Source organism: Homalodisca vitripennis, chromosome 8, assembly GCF_021130785.1.
Source record: "Homalodisca vitripennis isolate AUS2020 chromosome 8, UT_GWSS_2.1, whole genome shotgun sequence".
NCBI classification, from domain to species: domain Eukaryota; kingdom Metazoa; phylum Arthropoda; class Insecta; order Hemiptera; family Cicadellidae; genus Homalodisca; species Homalodisca vitripennis.
In genome coordinates, this window is record NC_060214.1 from 66123946 (window position 1) to 66143942 (window position 19997).

Here is a 19997-nt window from a genome sequence, read left to right on the forward strand (position 1 = left end):
GGCTGAAGGAGATGTGTCTCAGGCCTCCAGTGGTAAAGAATAAGCGGTTCTTTAAGTGGTCGCCTGGACCTATGTTGTCTCTTTTTCTGCACAAGGACATGAAATACTAGTTCCACCCATTCTCCGCAACGGTATAGAGGCTCCTGCCTTCTTCTCATGAAATACACATGTGGGTCCTTCCCATCCCAGCCACTCCTTCCTTTCCACAAAGAACCAAACAAAAGAATATATTGTTGCATTATTCCTATTCCTGCAGACCAAAGAAGGTGTTTTTTAACCCAAAAAGTGCCCTTCAGTTGTCCTTACATAATTTCAGAGTTTTGGAAAGCAATGTTTTAAATAAAAGAAAATTCTATCACGTTGTTCTTTTAAAAACTACACCAAATATGTACAAAACACCAGTTGAGTACAAAATTAACAATTAGTTAAAAGATTAGCCGAACATAGGCTATTACGAATTTGTTGGCCTACACCGTAAGTAAATATTCATTTTATATCAGAAAATTCTATTATTTAATTATTGTAAGCTATTACAGCCTTGATGATAGTGATTAATATGAAATGTGCTAAACATTTTTAAAATTTTGTCTAATGATTGAAACAAATTATAACATTTTGCCAAAATACGTGTTAAGTAATAACTATAACATAAAACTTTACTAGAATTTGGACAGGCACACATAAAACTGAAAACACAGAAACATTAAACTAATTTTTAAACTCAGTAGTCAGTTCTACTTGTGTTTTACTTTCAATACCTCTATGCATAGGTCTATATCATTGGTTTTAACTGTCTTGGGTCTCATTGTTACTGTATTATTTTGGTTTAATTATTTAGGGATCAGCTTGAAATATTGCTAATGACAGATGGTATATTACTGATTTTAGGTTAGTCTTCCTAATAGTGTAGCATAACTTACATAATAGTTGTATAAGAAATATTTAAAGTTGTCTTTATTGAAATTGTGTGTATAATACTACAATATTTTAACCTGAATTTTGTATTGCTATAGTTAGCTGGTATGAAGAGACCGTCCCCTGAGCCAGCAGACACCAGCTTAGCAAAGATACAGAAGAAACCAAAAGCTCAAAAAAAGAAAAAGAAGAGGGATCCAAATGAACCACAGAAGTAAGTGGACTTATTGCACAACCATAATTTAGTTTTTAAAATAATCTAATCTTATTTTTCATGCCAATTTACGGTTCCATTAATGCTTACAAGTGTGTTAAGATTGACAAAAATTATACTGCAGTGAATGTATGAATGTGAATGGCATAGCCTACTGAGTAACAATATTCATAGGATGGTCATAAAACTTTAAATTGTTTTGTTTTGAAGTTTTTGGTACGTTTTAGTATGTTTGACATTTTAACTTTTTATAAATTGTCACAATCACAATTGCTATCAAAAATTTGATCTAATGTAAATAGTACTAAACTTAAAGTTTGCATATTTTGGTTGTAAAATAAAAGTATATGTAAATTAAATTGTGCATTACAGGTATCGTTTTAATCAAATAAAAAACATAAAATATAAAAAGAATATTTATTATAAATGCTCAAAAAGCTAAATTAGCACTATGTTCCTTGAATTAATAGATTTTGCCAGTATAAAGATAATTATAAATTTACAGTTTATGTAAAATTAAACTAATATTAAAATCAAAGCAAATTTTTTCTGAAACTATTACAAAATATGTTCAAAACATTTTATACATTTTGTTAAAATTTTAAATACGATATAATCAATATTTTGAATTGCAAATTAATTATAGGCCTGTTTCAAACTTGGAAAATGGGCAAGAAGAAAGAAAAACTGCTAATCCTTTATTTATGCACTATTTGAATTACACCAATGATTTCTTAGTTGTTCACTGTTATTATGGTTTGGCGACTGTCCATCTGTATTTATATCATCCTCATTGTGTGTTAAGATTGACAAAGATTATACTGCAGCGAATGTATGACTATGAATGGTGTGCTAAGTAATAATTTTTGTAAGACGGTCATAAAACTGTTCTAACACAAAATTTGTTAGGTCTTAAGTTCTGTGACGGTTATGTCAAAATATGGGAAAAATCTGCTCTCTTTACATGCTAGACATGATATTAGTATTTTGCTACTTCCACATTACTAGACAAATCTATAATGTTGAAATACCCTTAGAATACTCATATTTGTATTCAGTTGTATTTTTAAACAATCAAAATTAAATTTTTAAGATTTGAAAATTATTATAGATTGTGGTTTTTGTGCCAATTTAACACGTTTATGACAACGGTATTCCCGGAATTTTTTATTGGCCTTTGAATTTTCCAAAAATAATGGTATAAAACCGTAATCTTCTTTATGTTAAACATCTAAGTATAACAAAGAAAGTATATATAGGCTCCACAACTTTGCACAAAAAATTAATTCAATATGTTTTTCAATGTTTCTCCGTGTACTCCCAAGGGTTACCTAAAAAATTAATTTACCGTAAAAAGTAAACCATCCTGCATTCAACAGGATACACGATAGTATGTGGTGTTCATTAAAGCACGGGATCAAATTTAACAAACCACCAAGCCAGGCAAACAATAAAAATGCAGTAAGGAAATGCATAGCAACTTCTATGTCATTGTGAACGTGTTAAACCGTTTCATGGGCTGTAAAAGTTTTAAATTAATAAAAAGTTAAGTCAGCATCAGAGTACTATATGAAGGTTGTTAATTTGACACAAATTGGTGATTTACCTCTTTATCTCTTTGGTAGAGGGCATGTTAACTATTATTTACATTTCTCATAATGGTTTCAAGTATTTTGAGCTAAATAAATTTGTATTTGTTAAAAAACTACTATTTGATATTTTTAATTCTTTCCATACCCTTCTATTTTGTCTTCACCAAACCTAGCGTGACTGACAGTTAATTAGTTTCTTTCTTAAAAGATACTCCTATATTGATTTCAAGAAAAAACCAAGGTGTTATCACAGTTTTTCCAATGCAAATTGGCTCTTGGCTCACAAACTACAACTATCTTTATAAAAGTTGGCAAAACACAGTAGATAGCAAAAAGTTTTCTTTTAGTGATTTAATTGTAGAATCCGAGCTATTACAAATGAAATAGAATTCATATTGCAATAAGCATTTACTCGGCCGGATTTTGAAATATGATTCCACATTAAACCTCACAGAAGCTGTCAGTCAAAGTGAAAGATGAATAACACCGGCTAACTCGTGTGTGTTCGACGTAGAGAAGAAAACATTTCACTATAAAATGTAATCAAACATAGTCCTATACGCAAGGGGAAAGCAGATTTCCAGACTTATTTGAAAGCTCTTTGAAGGATCAGTTGCATATAAAAGAACAACGCATAAAAACATATCCAGTATTCTGACAGAGATCTCAATATATGTGCTGCTCGCCAAGTTATCGTTTTCGCTATTGTAATATGTACGCTGCAATATTGTTTTGTTACAATTTCATTATTTGTCTTGTATTGTTTTATATTTCTTTCCGACCTTTTTCCTCCTGTAGTATATTCACAGCTGTGCAATTTTCGAGGTATATTAAAAACTAAACTGACTGCTCAATTTTGTATTAGATTTCTCTGTACACTAAAGTTGATAATAATTCAACAAGCATATTGTGAACTGTTAGTGAAAACTTTTATTGTTGGTTATTATCAATTCAAAAGTAGAATTTTGAACAAATAATTCAATAAAGGTTTCCAATGGCTTTTTTGTGGTTACTATACTTTATATTGAATTAACTTCATGAAACCGATTGCTCTACAAATATAGCTTATATACAGATATTATATCAAACTTAGCTCAAGATTAAGTATGTATTGGTTTTGGCTTTGGTGACTAACAGTTTATTGAATTGTAGTTAATGTACTGTAATTTTTCAGTTTTAAATTATATACCAAGAATCAAATTCTGTAATTAAAGCTACACTATGATGTAACAAGAAATGCTTGTGTTTCTTGTAAATGCTCTGCTACAGCTATGCTAAACACAACTCTCGTCTGTTTTCTTTTTAACTGTAGAATAAAAATTAATCTCTCTGAATAGACTTTTTTAATAGTTATTGACCAAATAAATTAAATATAATGTATAGTTTGATTCCTGACTCATTGGTTACAAATAGGCAAGAAATATAAAATATAGATATAAAAAATACCTTAGTTATCTATTCTGAAATATTTCAGCGCCTTTTTATGTTCATGGTTATCACAATGGTTATGTTACCTAAATTTTAAATTTGTTGGCAAAAGCACATGAAGAAACAGACAGACACACGTTATATTTTTATACTTAGAGATTGTATGAAATGTTTAATAAAATCTAATTATACATATTTAGGCATCCTATACTTTTATTTTCTAGTTTCAGAATGTGTTCAACCTTAATTTCAAAATCAACTGAAAAATTTTAATAAAACACATTATTTTTGAAGGAATATATTTAGCAGATTTTGTTACTTGACTTCAGAAATATTTAAACCCCAAAACAATTTAATAAAATGTGTGGCAGCATTAGACTACTGGGAAATCTATTTCGCATTTGTTTCCCTCTGGAAAAATCATCAAGCGTGCAAAGTCAGAAAACTTTACAAGAAACTTGGTTTATAAGTGTATTGAAAACAAAATGAATAAGGAGATTTGTATTCAGCACGAGTATGGGCAGGCTCCCTCGTTCCATGTGAGTTCCAGAACACACTTTGTCAATCTGCAGGAAATGATTGAATCTGGAATGAGTTTACTTTGCGTAATGTAAAATGTACGAATGGCATATGTTCTGATAAACAGGGGGAATGAAAGGGAAATAATAAAATGAAATGTTTGCCAGCCTGCAGTTGAGAGCTCGTAACAGCTTTGTAATTAGAAGAAAGTGGCCCTTATAATGATTTAACTTCTGTGTAAATTATACGTCAGGGATATTCTCTCCTCTGCCACATGTATTATTCAGATTGTTGATTCTCTTGAAACTTTTGATACAAGCAGCTTTTTAACAGCAGCTGCAAAGTTTTACTTTTGTAATGAGATGCTTTTATGATTACGATTCACTAATTTTTAGTTCAGCATTGCTCATAAACTTTAATGAAACGAAACTTCTACACTTACAAGTACGGTTTTTGTTCTTTAACTGGGGTATAGAACATTGCTGTTCTTTAATGTTTGAGTAACATACGGTCACGGTTAAAATTAAGAATAATTACTTGCCAATTAATACTTTCGTACCGGTGTTGTAAACAATTGAAAAGAATGCACATTAAAACTTGACCAATTAAAATAGTCCAGGAGCTCAGAGCCAATTTGCATTCTAGCACACAGCCTTGTTTTCCTTGAAATCCACTAAGGAGGAAATTGATTATTGCATTCTAGTTAAGGTGGAGGTTAAAATGGGAGGGTATAAAAAGGTTTAAAAATATTAGACGATAATGTTTTCCTGAGATTATATTTTCTAAGCTTTAAACACTTGAAACCAACTGTCAGACACATGAATACATGTTCATCAAATCAGCATTAGCTAACCATATACAGACTCTGAAAGTGAGGACTGTCAGCCTCTTTATCTAGTCGTCTGGTGGTGATATAACTATTATTTATGTGTCTGACGGTGGGTTTTAAGTGTGTCAAGCTTGAAAAAATATAATCTGAGGATAAGGTCATGATATTTCATTTTTGTAATCCTTTTGAAATTCTCCCATTTCAACCTCCACCAAATGCTAGTGTGGCTGACAATACATTTTTTCAATTCCTGTCTTAATAACAAGAAAAACTATGTTGTGCACTTATACTCTCAGCTCCTAGACTATAATAGAGGACATCATAAAACAGTGGAAAATTTATGAATCTAGTATTTTAGAAAGCTCATAAATTATAAGTCTCATCTTGATGTACACTGATTGTTTCAACTGGGTGTTGTGTCAGGAAGCATGTTATCTTTTTTAAATTACTCATATAGAAAACAAAATCAATAGCATGATTAAGTTATCAAGCATAAAACAATGAGTTAGCGTGGGATTGAACCAGTAAGTCGGTTTGAATGTCATACCCAACTATCTTTGCAAAAAACTAATTTAGCAGAATAACGAGTCATCAAATAATATAGCTTTAATCTGCACAAATTAAAGTGAAAATTACTAATATAACTGTAATATTGATGAGTTTATATATTTTTCTCTAAATAAACTCTATAAAACAATCTAATACTCAAGTAATTGTGTTTTTCTGTGTCATAATAATTTTAACAGCTTTGATAAACTCAGTTCTATTTAGACAAAGGTCACCCTAGTACAATCACATTGGTATTCAGTTTACTTTATTATTTGTTTTATTTATTCATTGTTTTACTTTATTATTACATTACATTATTTTTTGAAATTTAATAATAAAATTCCAACTATAGAATATAGGAATTAAATAGGATATCTTGAAATCCATTTTTAACGCATTTTATTTAAGATAAACATTCTAGTTGGTATAACATGTATCTTGATGTGTTCATTGAAACCTCCAGGGTTCCAAATATTAGTTAATCATTATTTTGCTTCTTTAATTTAATAAAGTGTACTTAAAACTTATTGTATCAAGCTGTATTTATTCAGACAGTTTTTATCAAACAATTATACATTATTGTGATTTAGTTGCAAACTTAACAATGAAACCAATACTTATAACTCTTTGTCTAAGATGTAGTGAATCCTTAAAATTAAAATTATCCACCCTTTTTATATAAAAAATTTCAAATGTTCAAGATTTGGATTTGACATGAAGGGGCCGGGATGTCTTCTAGTTAATAATTAATTTCAGACAGTTCTGTTTTGGTTAAATAAATTACTGCTGCAAAAATAAAGTGGGAAATAGTCTGAAGTATGTCTGAATGTATCCCCAGTGGTGTATAAATGTTATTATAGAGCCCCTCCCCTCACTCCCCATCCCACCCCCTCATCTGTATTGTTTTGTTTCCTATTCACTGGCTTCAATCCACTTGCTGGTCCAAACATTGAGATTTATCTCAACTCTCGTAAAATACATCTCTCAGTCTGATGTACTGCAAGAAATATTATATTTTCTGATAAATAATATGCTTTTGCACTTACAGTAATGATTTAAAAGTAGGTTTTATCAAGATGAATGTTTAATGGTTTCGAAGTAGTTGTACATTGCAACATGTAATGATTTGTGTAGCGATGTTATATTTTGGAATGTTTCTTGATTGTATCACAAAACGAGTTAATTGTGCCTTGGTTTTGATAAACAATTTTGTTATTTCTGGTATCATTTGGCGGATCCAGAAAAGAATTTTAGGGGCAGAGGACATATTAGATCTAATATTGTGTTCTTATTATTATAGTTATTGATCAAATAAATTTCACTAGCAACAGTCACTTGTTAACAATAAATAACATAACCTGAATATAAAAGTGCGATTACTCATAACCAAATTTAGCCTAAAACGTAACAATAACAGTTGTAACTGAATTAGCTCAACTACTTAAAAGCTATGAAGGTTATTCAAGGGATACCTGGAGGTAAAAATGTTCTCCCTGCAAAGGTCACCCTACTAAATTTATGTTGGTAACTGTAGTTCTTACTATTTAGAGTTTTTAACTATGCCAGCCGGAGACACTGATTATCAGCTCTTAGGGGTTTATTACTTGGGGTTGGTATCAGTAATACTCTACCAAACCCCAGGTGCCACCCACTATCTTAGGGGAGCTCAAGCCATTTATAATTTTATAGTTTATAAAATGTTGGCTATATTACTCAAATTGTTTATAAATTACGAATTTAATCATGTAAAATCCATATACAGATAGGGTTAAAAACAGATTTTTGACAAATTCTTACTGGATTAAAAAAAGTGCTATGTAAGAAGTTGAACTGAATACTATTAATACATAAAACTCCCAATCTGTGTGTTAGGCAGGAAAAAATTGTTAAGTAGAAAATAAGTTATTGAACATTTTATGTAAACTAGGAATGGAAAACTAAAGATATTTTTGTCCATATTTCATTATAGTCCTTATTTTTCGTGGATATGTCTACTAAATGAGTGCTGCGATAATATTTTAGAGCATGATGCCTCTTTCGACACCTAGAAGCATCGGTATACTCAATATATCGTAGGATATCATAACTTTGAGCATGTTTTCATGGATAATGGTTTTCTTGTATAATGTTGATTCAGTTCTTACTTTCGTATTTTTATTAGTGATACACCACTGTGCAACTACACAATGTATTAACATGGTATGTAATGCAATGAATATATTAAGACCTGTGTACTTTTCTTTTAATTTTCCTAAAACAGGTCTCTTGTTCAATGAAGACAATCAACAATAACACTAAAAAAGGAGTTAAGGTTTTAAAATAAGGTTGAATTTTGACATCCGCAGTTAAGTTCTGAGTACATTGTTGCAACCAGTTAATACAGTGTTGCCAACAATGGACTCTTAAGTTGAAGGCTTCTCCGTTTTATCTAATGAGTTCAGGAGATGAGAACCGAACTCGGCATGTTGATTTCATTCCATCCATCTTGTTTCGTTACGCGGAGAACAGCACACAATTGCACTGCGAATACATCTCACTGACTGATGGCCTCAACATTAGACTCTTCGTCTGGCTGCCAAATTTAATTTGAAGTGATACATCTTTCATCTTGGAATGTGTCATCTATGGCTTAAAGTTTATGGTAATTCCAATCAAGTTCTCAGATTATGTGCAAGAAGCACAACTGTTAAAGTTTATAAAGTGTTGAATGATTTCCTTGCTAACCCATTTACTAAACATTTTCTGTACAAAATAAATGTAGTTTCCTAACAACACGGTATTGAGACATGGCATTGTTGAGTTTCACAGTGGTTTAGAAACGTAAGATCATGTAGACATCCCCAACTCGGGAACGGACAAGACGAGACATACAATAAACGTGGAACCCCCATTGTATTCTATCTAAAGGCAATCTTATCAGGTTCTGTTAATTACAGTATGTCTGTTCATGATCATGAGACGTCATACTTATTGAAAATTAAAATAAAAGTGTCTTTAATATCAATAGAAACAAGCAAATGAAATAAAGTTTGAAAAATGGCCAGTAAGTTTAAAAAAAACCTTCATGTTTATAATTTTCTATTTCGGATGGCTATCTATAAAGGAACATTTCATTATAAAATAACATACTTATAACTAAATAATATTAAAAATTATTAGTCCAGTTAATAATGTGACATGAATTGGAGTTTTCATGTAATTTTATCTGCATTCTCCAATCAGTTAGATTATTTGAATACCAGTGTTAAATACAACTAAGCGTAATCACAACCTGATATTTTATTAAAATCATTACAAATTACACTGAAAATAAATATGAAAGACTACTTGAATAATTATAATTTAAAAAAATTACTTTTAATTATAAATTTAATAAAAGTTACCTATGACTTTTATTATTGATCGGTTTTGTTCAGTCATTACATTTACTGGCACAACGTCAGTGTTGTACTTCTTGAAATGTAACAGTTATAAGTCTTCTCTTCTGTTTAGTGGCCTAATTAATTAAGTTTCCAATTTTAGATTATCAGATGACTCTCAGTTAAACCAATTAGCCGACATAAATTAAAATATCCATTAAAAGCATAATATAATGGCTGACAGTCTGAAGTCTGTCTGAATGTATCCCCAGTGGTGTATAAATGTTATTATAGAGCCCCTCCCTCTCTCCCCACCCACCCCACCCCCTCAGCTGTATTGTTTTGTTTCCTATTCACTGGCTTCAATCCACTTGCTGGTCCAAACATTGAGATTTATCACAAATTGTTGTAAAATACATTTTCTCTGATACAATACAGAGTTTGAGTTTATCAGTTGGTAGGATGAAAATGTATGTCAGATGAAATGCATTTGTTATATTTTATATTTAATACTTTGTGCAATTTTTTTTTTCATAATAAATATTTGAATTTGGAATGAATAAGTCTGAATTAAAGTTTGCAATCTTTCTAAATGGCTCTCCAATGAAATACAGGGATTAATGAGATCAATTTAAAACATTCCTGTTGTAAATTTTATGTTAAAATGCTTGTTACCAGTAGCATCCAGGTAGTCCAAAACCCATTATGGAAGGGAAAAATGAACTTTGACTATTTTTTTAATTATTTATGTAGTAGACTATAAACTAACTAGAATATTTACTTTTCCTAATCAGGCATGGGTGCCGCTTCTCTCCTGGAATATCTGCAAAATGTGTTTCTAAAATTTAATAACGTATTGATGGCCCAATTATTTTTCTTCTTCCATATTACTTAATTTTTAAAATATTTTTTTTCTTTGCTGTTACATTGTAGGTACCCTATAATACCCACTGTACGTCTTCCAAAAAATGTTTTAAAAATCATATAGAACTTCTTATTCTGCAAACGATATGTGACAGGAACGTATTTCATTTGACAACTCATGACAAATGGTGTCCCGGAATTGATACTGGTGCTGTGATAATTTATTTTGTGACTTCTCATATCGTACTGTTGTCTGTTACGAGTATGTAATGTGCAATGTTTTGGCTTCAGTGTTAGTTTTAAATAAATATTGAAAACCTTTGAAGGAAGTATCCAGTGAAGTCTTAATATAACACAATAATATTTAAATCTTACGATGAGAAATCATAACAATTAGTGACACATTTTGTATGTATTCCAAAATGCAATGAACTCAGGCAAAATGAAAAACCACTAGACCAGTGCCAAAAAAAATGAAAAACGATTCCATTATTATTATTAAAAGTCAAATAGATCAGAACACTTTATCAACGACAACTTTAAACAGTAATTTTTAAAATTAAATAGAAATAAGGTGCTAACTTGAAGTCCAAAATAACATCACATTATCGTTTTAAAGGGCTTTTATGCCCGTGATATTGTAACCTGTTATTATAAGTATTTTAATAACAACTGCTCCAAACGCAATCTTTTTGGTTTGTCCAGGAATTAAGCCACCCAGCATTTATCTGTTAGAGACCCACACACAGCCTTACCCCCCCCCCATGCTACAATAAAATTTTTTTTAATGTTTATCCATGTAAAAAAGTATTATGATAGATTTAGATTTAGTATTTCTAAGTTGGATACACACAAAAGAAATTCACTGAAATTTGTTGTTAATTGCTTTTCTAGTTTGTTTAAAATAATTTTACAAATGGTTAAAAATGAATGGGCACAAAGTTGTGTAAAAAAGTGCTCTCAACTTATTTGAATAATCATTACAATAGGCAATTTGATTGTTTTGAATGGGTTCTGTTGCACTAAATTGCCTACAAGTCTGTTCAACAAACCAGATGTAAAGCTAGGTAAATCTAGGACCACATAAGGTGATTTTTTTACTTTATCCTCGTATATAATATATTTGATAAAGTGTTGTAATGAGAAAAATGTATGATTTCGTCTTTGAAATAGAAAATTATCAATGCGTAATATTTATTAAATTAGGCATTTAAGCACAGTTTCTATTTATTTTTGGAGAACCTTTTGATTCTTAAACAATTCTTTAATAATAACATTTCCAAACCATTTCATGTACTAGGTCTACTGGTTGATGACAAAAGCAAAGATTTTAATATAAATTTTCTATTGATGTTAATAAATGTTTAACATGTGTTCTGTATAAGGATTTCATGAGGATTATGAAAATATACATGGGAATTCACTGAAGCTCAGGGAATTGGCCTATTGAGAAATCTTCATAATTTAACCTCTTTCCGAAGTTAATGACAATACAAGTTATCTTATTGTTACATACATTACTAGTTTCATACTTTTACAATATTATTCTTGATTAAAAATTATTAAATAAGAGTTTTGTTTCGTTCCAATACAATACAAAAATTTCAATTCAAATATGAATTATTTTTAGAATGACTGTGGATATCCTGAGTAGTATAGTCTCATCATTATTTAAAGAGAACAAATCACATAAAAGGATTTTTTTTAAGAGAGATTCCCCTTTCTTGCCTTATTCTGCCCCTTCTCATGGACCACCTTTCTGTGCAGTACCTTATCAAACAGAATCAGAGGTACAGTACAAGGTCGATTGTACTTCAAAAAAGTACAATGGTCAGAAACAGGATTTGAACCTGTGTTACCTGTAACTCAGACCCAAAGTTCAATGTCTTAAATTGCTCAGCAACCAGTTCAGCATTACGTTAATTTAATATTCAGTAGCCCAGAAAAAGACAATATTGAAGAAAAAGTTAACTTCATTAAAAAAACTCCTACACTACTCCTTTTTTATTATAACTCTACTGTATGTAAATTAACTGCCATGTTATAACATTTCTTAACAGCTTCACTACCTATGATACCTATGATGTACTGATTTTAGAACAGCCGGAATAGTATCAGTGACTGTCCGCCGCAGTCAATGTGTTAAAGTTGTCTAAATAAATATTTTAATAACAATAATTTATTTGTTCGGTTTTATATTTCTGAACATTTAAATGAAAAAATCCTAGATACAAACTCTCGTACTGTGTTGGACGACTAGAGTTATACTATATTGGAGCCATATTTAAAGAAAAAACAGGTAAAAATATTAATTAGACACAATGTTTTGAGCGTTGTTTTCAGAAATGTGCATTTCATTGCTGAATATACCCACAAGAGTGGTGCAGAGGAAGCTTTCTGAAGCCCTGCAAGAGTTTTATAATTAGTGTTCTAATTAGAACATAGTAGTGCTTGAGATGATTTAACTGCACAAAACGTTGCATGGCTGGATATATTGTTTGAACGGTTGTTGCAGTAGACGTTTTCCAAGAAACTGCTTGATTTATTGTTGAATGTCACGTTGCTTAAGAGTCCATGTTTATAAAATCAGTTTATGCAGTTCTAGTGGTGCAATCTGTAAAATGTTAAACAAATTTTTAAATCTCAACAAAATATTTGCAGTCCAAAATGGACAGTCTTTCCTCTTTTAGTCTTTCTGTGGTATTTAGTAGATAATATACTAGATCATGTGAAAAACTTAATTAGTAAAATAAGACAAACAGTTCATCCACTACAAGTTTGGCAGTGGTGATACAGTGTGCTATAGTCAAGGCAGGATTTGAATCTACCCAGACTATCTCTAATTCATTCTGAAAATCCAAAGTCTTCTTATACCATGTGGCCACCGGTATGTTATGCAATTTAGTATAAATGTCGTCATTTAATATAAACTGTCACAAAACTTCTATTAACTTCTCATCAACTCAGTCTTGCTAAATAATTGACTGTAACATTGGTCAGAAGAAATCAACAATGTTATCTTTAAAGTAAGTTTTATTTTTTTAATTGATTCACAAAAATTGTGTCTGAGCACCAAATTCAAATCAAATGTTATAAAATTTGTATTACATAGTAGAGATTTCTATAACCAGCAATTCAGATTAATATTACTTAATAAAATAATGACATTTATAGTTCCATTAATCTGTGGTTCAATGAAAAAAGAAATTAGAAACATACATAGGTTTAATGAGAAATTTACATCTGGCACAATCTGAAGAATGTAATATCTAAGTAAAATGGTATTAAAGAAAGTAAATTTAAAGTGAGTACCTATATATAATTTGTTTATGAAAAAGCAGTCCAAAACAAACAGTAATAAACTTTTATTTCATTTCCTTACATAACTCAGAGGAAATAATAAGTTGTGTGACACATTATACTCTGATTCTATTATGATTTTTGTTTGTAAAAATAGAAATAGTATTGTAAATGATCTGTTTATTATGACTCATCCGCATACGTTTTCTTTTTTTTTTTTAATGATTTTTTCAAATACTTTAAGAGCTGTTATTATTGTTACTGACCATGTTTCTCTGCATTGTTCATAAAGTTCTTTTGTGCATATCTATTTCTACTGTTTATCCTTTATTTTTAGGCAAGACGTTCCGCAATCAGTGACTGACATTAATGTTCAGAATTTTTTAAGGAAAATATAACCTTTACAAATGTTTTTATCTCTTAACTTAACATCAATTTCTTATTGAATTGTCTAGAAGTCGGTCTTGTAAAGCTGTTTTGAATGTAGTTAGATCCTTTTAAATTATAGAACAGTTATTCATCAGGATAAATGCTCTTGGCAATATATCAGGGAAAATTTACTTTACAACAGTTTGCGATAAATCTCAACGTTTGGACCAGCAAGTGGATTGAAGCCAGTGAATAGGAAACAAAACAATACAGATGAGGGGGTGGGGTGGGTGGGGAGAGAGGGGAGGGGCTCTATAATAACATTTATACACCACTGGGGATACATTCAGACAGACTTTATACTACTACTTTAGTCAGTTTATGATACAAACTCCTAACTTTTGTAATGAGATTGTTCATAAATTAATAATTTTCCAGACTAACTTATTCTACATAGAGAATGGCTAATAATTGGATTCCAATTAGTTGCAGCCATTTCATCAAAGAATTTATTTTCAGATTAAATTAAAAACTTTTATTAACTTAAGATAAAGAATGTGACTTGATTGTAAATCTTACAATCTTACTCTTACTGATTGTATAAATTCATAACCAAACAATTCAATTTAAAAAAACCGTACTGGTTTTAATTTTGTTCATTTGTACCGTTTTAACATTGTTTTAGTAAATAATTAAATTTGTTAGAGATTTTACAAGAATAATAACAATATCTATATAGTACAACTAGTATTTACCACATCCTCTCACCTCTCTCACGGTTAATTAAAAAAAACTAAATCATTGATTTAGGAGTGATAGATTTGTATCAGCTACTTCCACCCAGTTTAAGAAGGGATGAAAAGCCTCAAGAGAGTTGTTGGTTTGACATGGCAGAGGATGAAATCTATTTATTTGGTCTTAATCAGGTTTATTATAAAAATATCAATACAAATATCAGAATAGAGTAAAAATTTAATGAGACAATTTAAGGGCTCCGTCATGTCCCACCATCACATCATCATCGACACAGTCCTTTCACATAGACATGTGACATGGCCCCGGTAAAGTTGTCTGAAAAAACCAGTCTGAGTACGGGCCTGCTTGTATGGTTAATAGCCTTGTTTGCTTTTAAGTGTAGTAATTTTTATTACAGCTGGAAACATACCCGAGGGAAACTGAATATGCTAATTACTACTCGTTAATCACCACAACATAGTGGATAGGGACATTCCTGTAACTAAATAAATAATGAGAACATATGCATATATTAAAAAACTTTCATGTTTGAATCCATATGAACCTTTTCATAAGGCTATGGTCTACATTTATGGACATCCTCTACTCTACTTCTAATACACTGAGTAATCAACCCCTTCAGTTTTTGAATATTCCAGTATGTTCTGAAACCAACATGAATTATTATGTCCTCAGTCTTCTTGGTTAACAGAGCCATAACAAATATTTTAGTAGCATTAAAAGCCTTGGTTGTTCTAAGTTGGTTTCCATTGATTTTGCACAAAACAGTCGTAAACAATATTTTTGATTCTGGATCTGGCAGTTGAAAGACCTGTAATGGTAGATACTACTTTGTTTGCTATATTTTGAAGAAAAGTTTTAATTATTCAATATTTTCATGTTCAGTACATTACAATAAAAATGTATACATAATTATTTAATGAGTTTTTATTGAGCATTTTTTGTCATTGTATATTAATTAGAAATGTAATTTCAGTATGTTTGAATTTAAAGAATTAGTATAGATGAAATAAATTCAAGACATTTTAAAAATAAGTTAGTTTAGGAGATTTTTTTATAGCTTGTAAAAAATACTTGTTGGATAATGAAATCTTTTTACTATCATATTTTTTCACCTAATAATTTAATTTGTATGTAAACTAAGTAAAGTTATTTATTTACTTTAGTTATAGCACATTTACTGACCATTGTTTTATGGTATTAAATGGAGCTGATCATTTATAACTATAACTATGGCTGTGGCCAATAACAATATGTTATAGCACAGTTGGTGTATTTGTATCATTCAAAAGCGAATGAAAAAACAGAATATACATGTTTGTCGTAATATGTTGTATTGGAATTCGAAGAATCCCCATATTGCAGGCTGATTGATATAGAAAAGCAATATAGCTGAGCGAAAGGTTCACGTCTGACTGGAAGATTATATAAGACACAATCACTGGTGGAGACAATGCTTTCTATTGGCGGAGAATATTGGAATATTTCCACGTATCATTGGCGGAGAGATCTCTATCTCATTTGTCTGCACTGATGGGACTTTTGAGATCATGTTAACTTTTCACGGCTTCCTTCATCTTCACGTGTAAGGCTTCAGCTGCTCAGTTCTTGACAATTCATTATTTTTTAATACTCTGAAGTTAAAAAATGTGATATAAAAATGGTTACACTTTTTATTAGACCATTATAAAGCCAATATTCTGATTTTTCTTATATCTTTATTAACTTGCCCTTTGAAATTCAGTTATAGGTATACATTTAAAACGTTAGTAATACATTGTAAGTCAACTAATTTCTTAAAAGTAGTAATCAAAAATGATATGACTGTTAAAAATTGATTTTATGAGTTCTTAATTAAAATTTTATTACATTAAATGTACATAGGATCAGTTATTTTTAAATTTAGATTTTCATCTTTGCATCTTGTAATTTGAGTTGTATAATTTTCTCTATGGGCCACTTTAAATAAAAAAATTTGCGAAGAAAATTATATTGGTAACACATATAACCTCTTTCTTTTGTACTGTATAATTGTTATATCACTAGTACAATGTTGTATGAAGACAATTGACAGTAAAATATTTATTTTTTTTTAGCATCAACGATTCAAGACAGAAAGTATTAACTAAAATGTTAACCGTACTATACATATATTCAAATATCAATAAGAAACAGTATCTTTTTACAAAATGTAATATTTAATATTAAATATAGGATGAAGACAACATTTCATATATATATATATATATACTTTCTGTTACTAAATTGTTTGCTTTTCAAGAATTTAGTGGTATTGGTCTTTTAAAATCTAAAGATGTTCTATTTAGATGTATAAATTATAATTTTTACATTTGACTGTACAGTAACAGAGTACAGTAACAACTTATTATTAAAAATAGGATTTCAAAAATATCAAAAAAAAGTCTCAATTAATTGTGTCTTATACTGATTTAAACTACTAAAAACCTCCAGTCATTAATTAATTTCTGCATGTTTTAAATAAAATAACAACTACTAAGGTATTGTTTATTAGTCTGTTTGCTAACATGTTTTTTCACTGATTTAGGAGTCATGAAATTAAACAACTAATTACAGTGGTGAACACGACGGTAAACGCTAGCGAGATATTACAATGGAACCCATAGACATGAGGGAGGTAGAAAGACATAAATGTTAATACATGTCAGACTGTAAGATGTGTTTGCTGTAGACTATTTGCTCCCCCCTCCCCCATCAACCCCCTCCCCTCCAAACTCTAACAAGATGGCAGAAAACAAATCAATAAAACATGCAGATCTCTTACTGTCTTCAACAAAACAACTTTTTACAGAAGGATTTACAGAGATATTAAAATATCTGATGTTGCCTTATTTTCTAAAACTGTTTCAGTGCTGTAACATCGTACCTTGTTTTATCATTCAATCCGGTTTGTAATTTTTTACCGTCTATGATTAGTTGTTTAATTAATTATTGACTTTGTCAATAAATTCTTTAAAATTAATAATAAAATCTTTTAACAAGTTAGTACAATTGTATAACTGTATGAAGATAATTACTTGTGTAACATTTTATTTGCAATCGTTAAAGATTAAAATAATACATATAAAACGTCAGAATCAAGGATGCATGAGGCAATTCCAGACATAAACGTGATTCCTCTCACACAATGTTTTAATATACTTATAAACATGAAAATTTGCTCAAAATCTAGTACAATTCATTCTTTATTATCTCATCAGCTGTTCTGGTCCATTTCAAGTTTAGGGACAAGTTCCCTAACCTCAAAGTATAAATGGAATAACTGATTTTTTTCATAATTGTTGAAAGCTATAATGAAACTGTCTCAAGGACAATTAAAGTTAGAAATATGCTTAGCTCTTCAAAATTTATAATTTTTATTTCTGTACCCCTTAAAGAGCTGAAGAGAATTTGCCTGTAGTTCATTAGCATGTTTTTAGGCATTTAAATTCAAATTCTGTTTTTGTCAAAGTTAAATTTATCTTCTATTTCTTGATAGAAGAAATAAAAACCAATTTTTTTCCAAAGCTCTAACGGTTTTACAATGGATACACCATATACACGGGATTGCCTTACGGTTATAATCGCGTGTTGTGCACTGCATCATAAGACAAAACATCAATAAAAGAATAGCACTGGTTTTTATTGATTTTTTATGTGACATGCAATCTAATTTCCTTCCTGACATGCATTCCTACTCATTCATAGTATTTTTGTGAATTATAATGAACACAATAAACTAGTAGAAGACAATACAGATATTCTCGTACATCGCGTTTACTACAATTTCGATGGTATGCTACGCTTTAAGGGTTATGTGTATTATTACAACATTTAACAATTTTGTAAAAGTTCTAAAAAACTCAATTTTGTGCCCAGTTTTGTTCCAGTGAGAAATATAAGTGGAGTCTATACATTGACTAAGGAGACTAGCCTACACTCCAAGCAAATTACATTGTCAAGAAAGTTAATCATTTAGATATTTATGAATCATGTCTTTAAATGTAATTATCATGTATGATAAAAAATAAGAGATCAAAATGGTAGGCATAAGGTCCTGATTACTCTTAGGTGAAAACATTCAAGATGATTACTGTGCATTATGTATTAAATGAACAGGGTTGAAATAAAAATGTTATAATCATGAACAGAAACATACTTTTACATGTTTCATTCAGACCATAAACACAACACAACATCATATGCTAATCAAACATCAGAAGTAAACAAGATAAAGTAAGTGTTAGTAATGCAAATCATATTGTTTACTTAACCTACTTGGATGACACAACAATTATAACACTGTGATCTTACAGAGTATTATATATGACTAAAGTAAGGAACAGCTTATTGGTAACAATAAGGATAATTTCGGAGTATAAATTAGCTTTGAGTACCGTAAATAAAATGTTTAATTGTATTCACTCAATTATTCTAAGTAGTGTTCAAAGAAATTATAGCAATGTTTTTATTAAATCCATTTTCATATTCTATATAGCAAATAACATATTGTCAGACATGAAAAACTTAAATAAATGATTCTGGTTCCTGTGAATCCAACTCCAGGGTTTAAAGAAAGCAGAGTCTTTCATTTATTTAAAAATATGCAGATAGGAGGAAAACAGCACAGTTCATGTTTTATTGAATGGTTGTTCAAGATTCAAATCGGAAACCAAAGCAAATATAGAAACGCTTCTCAAAAACTAACAAATGTTCTGCAGTGAATGCTGTTGATTTATAAATATTCAATATTATTAGTTTATCATTTCAGGACTGTCTGGTTAACAAAACAACCTTTTCATTTGCATATCGTATGTATGATAAAATTTTAGTTTAAATCATTCCGACCGTATAATTACACAGTAATAGATTTTGTCATATTGTTATTTAAGTTATTAATCAGATATTACACATTACATTGATTAGTGCAATTATAGAGTTTATAATATTTGTTATATCTCCAAATAATGCCAAAGGTAACTCAACAATTAAGTATCAAAGGAAGCATTGTTCTTTTAAGCTTAGAAAACAAGCACCTTATGATAAACTGTATATGTTATAATTTCCTTGCGTGTTTCATCAAATAATTCTTACAAACCTGGATTTTATGGTAGTTTGAAGAGAATTTTATTATACTATTCAGTTGGTTGGTAAACCTGGCTGATATTTCATTGCACATAGTGTTGGAATCAGCTGTTTAGTGAAACATTTATAACAAACAATTGTTTGACAAGGAATACAAACAGAAAAGATATACACGTGTATGTATATTTAAAAACATTGTT

General features: G+C 30.0%; 1 protein-coding gene across 2 annotated transcripts in view; it reads left to right on the plus strand.

Moving 5' to 3' along the window:
• Positions 1–19997, plus strand: part of LOC124367656 (TOX high mobility group box family member 4-like) — a 270405-nt gene that overhangs the window by 235704 nt on the left and 14704 nt on the right. For both annotated transcript variants that reach the window (XR_006922919.1, XM_046824654.1), the window contains exon 6: positions 1014–1129. Coding sequence is in view for 1 of the 2 variants with exons in the window: in XM_046824654.1 (XP_046680610.1) it covers positions 1014–1129 (116 nt within the window). In the remaining variant the exon portion in view is untranslated. The remainder of the gene's footprint in view (positions 1–1013; positions 1130–19997) is intronic.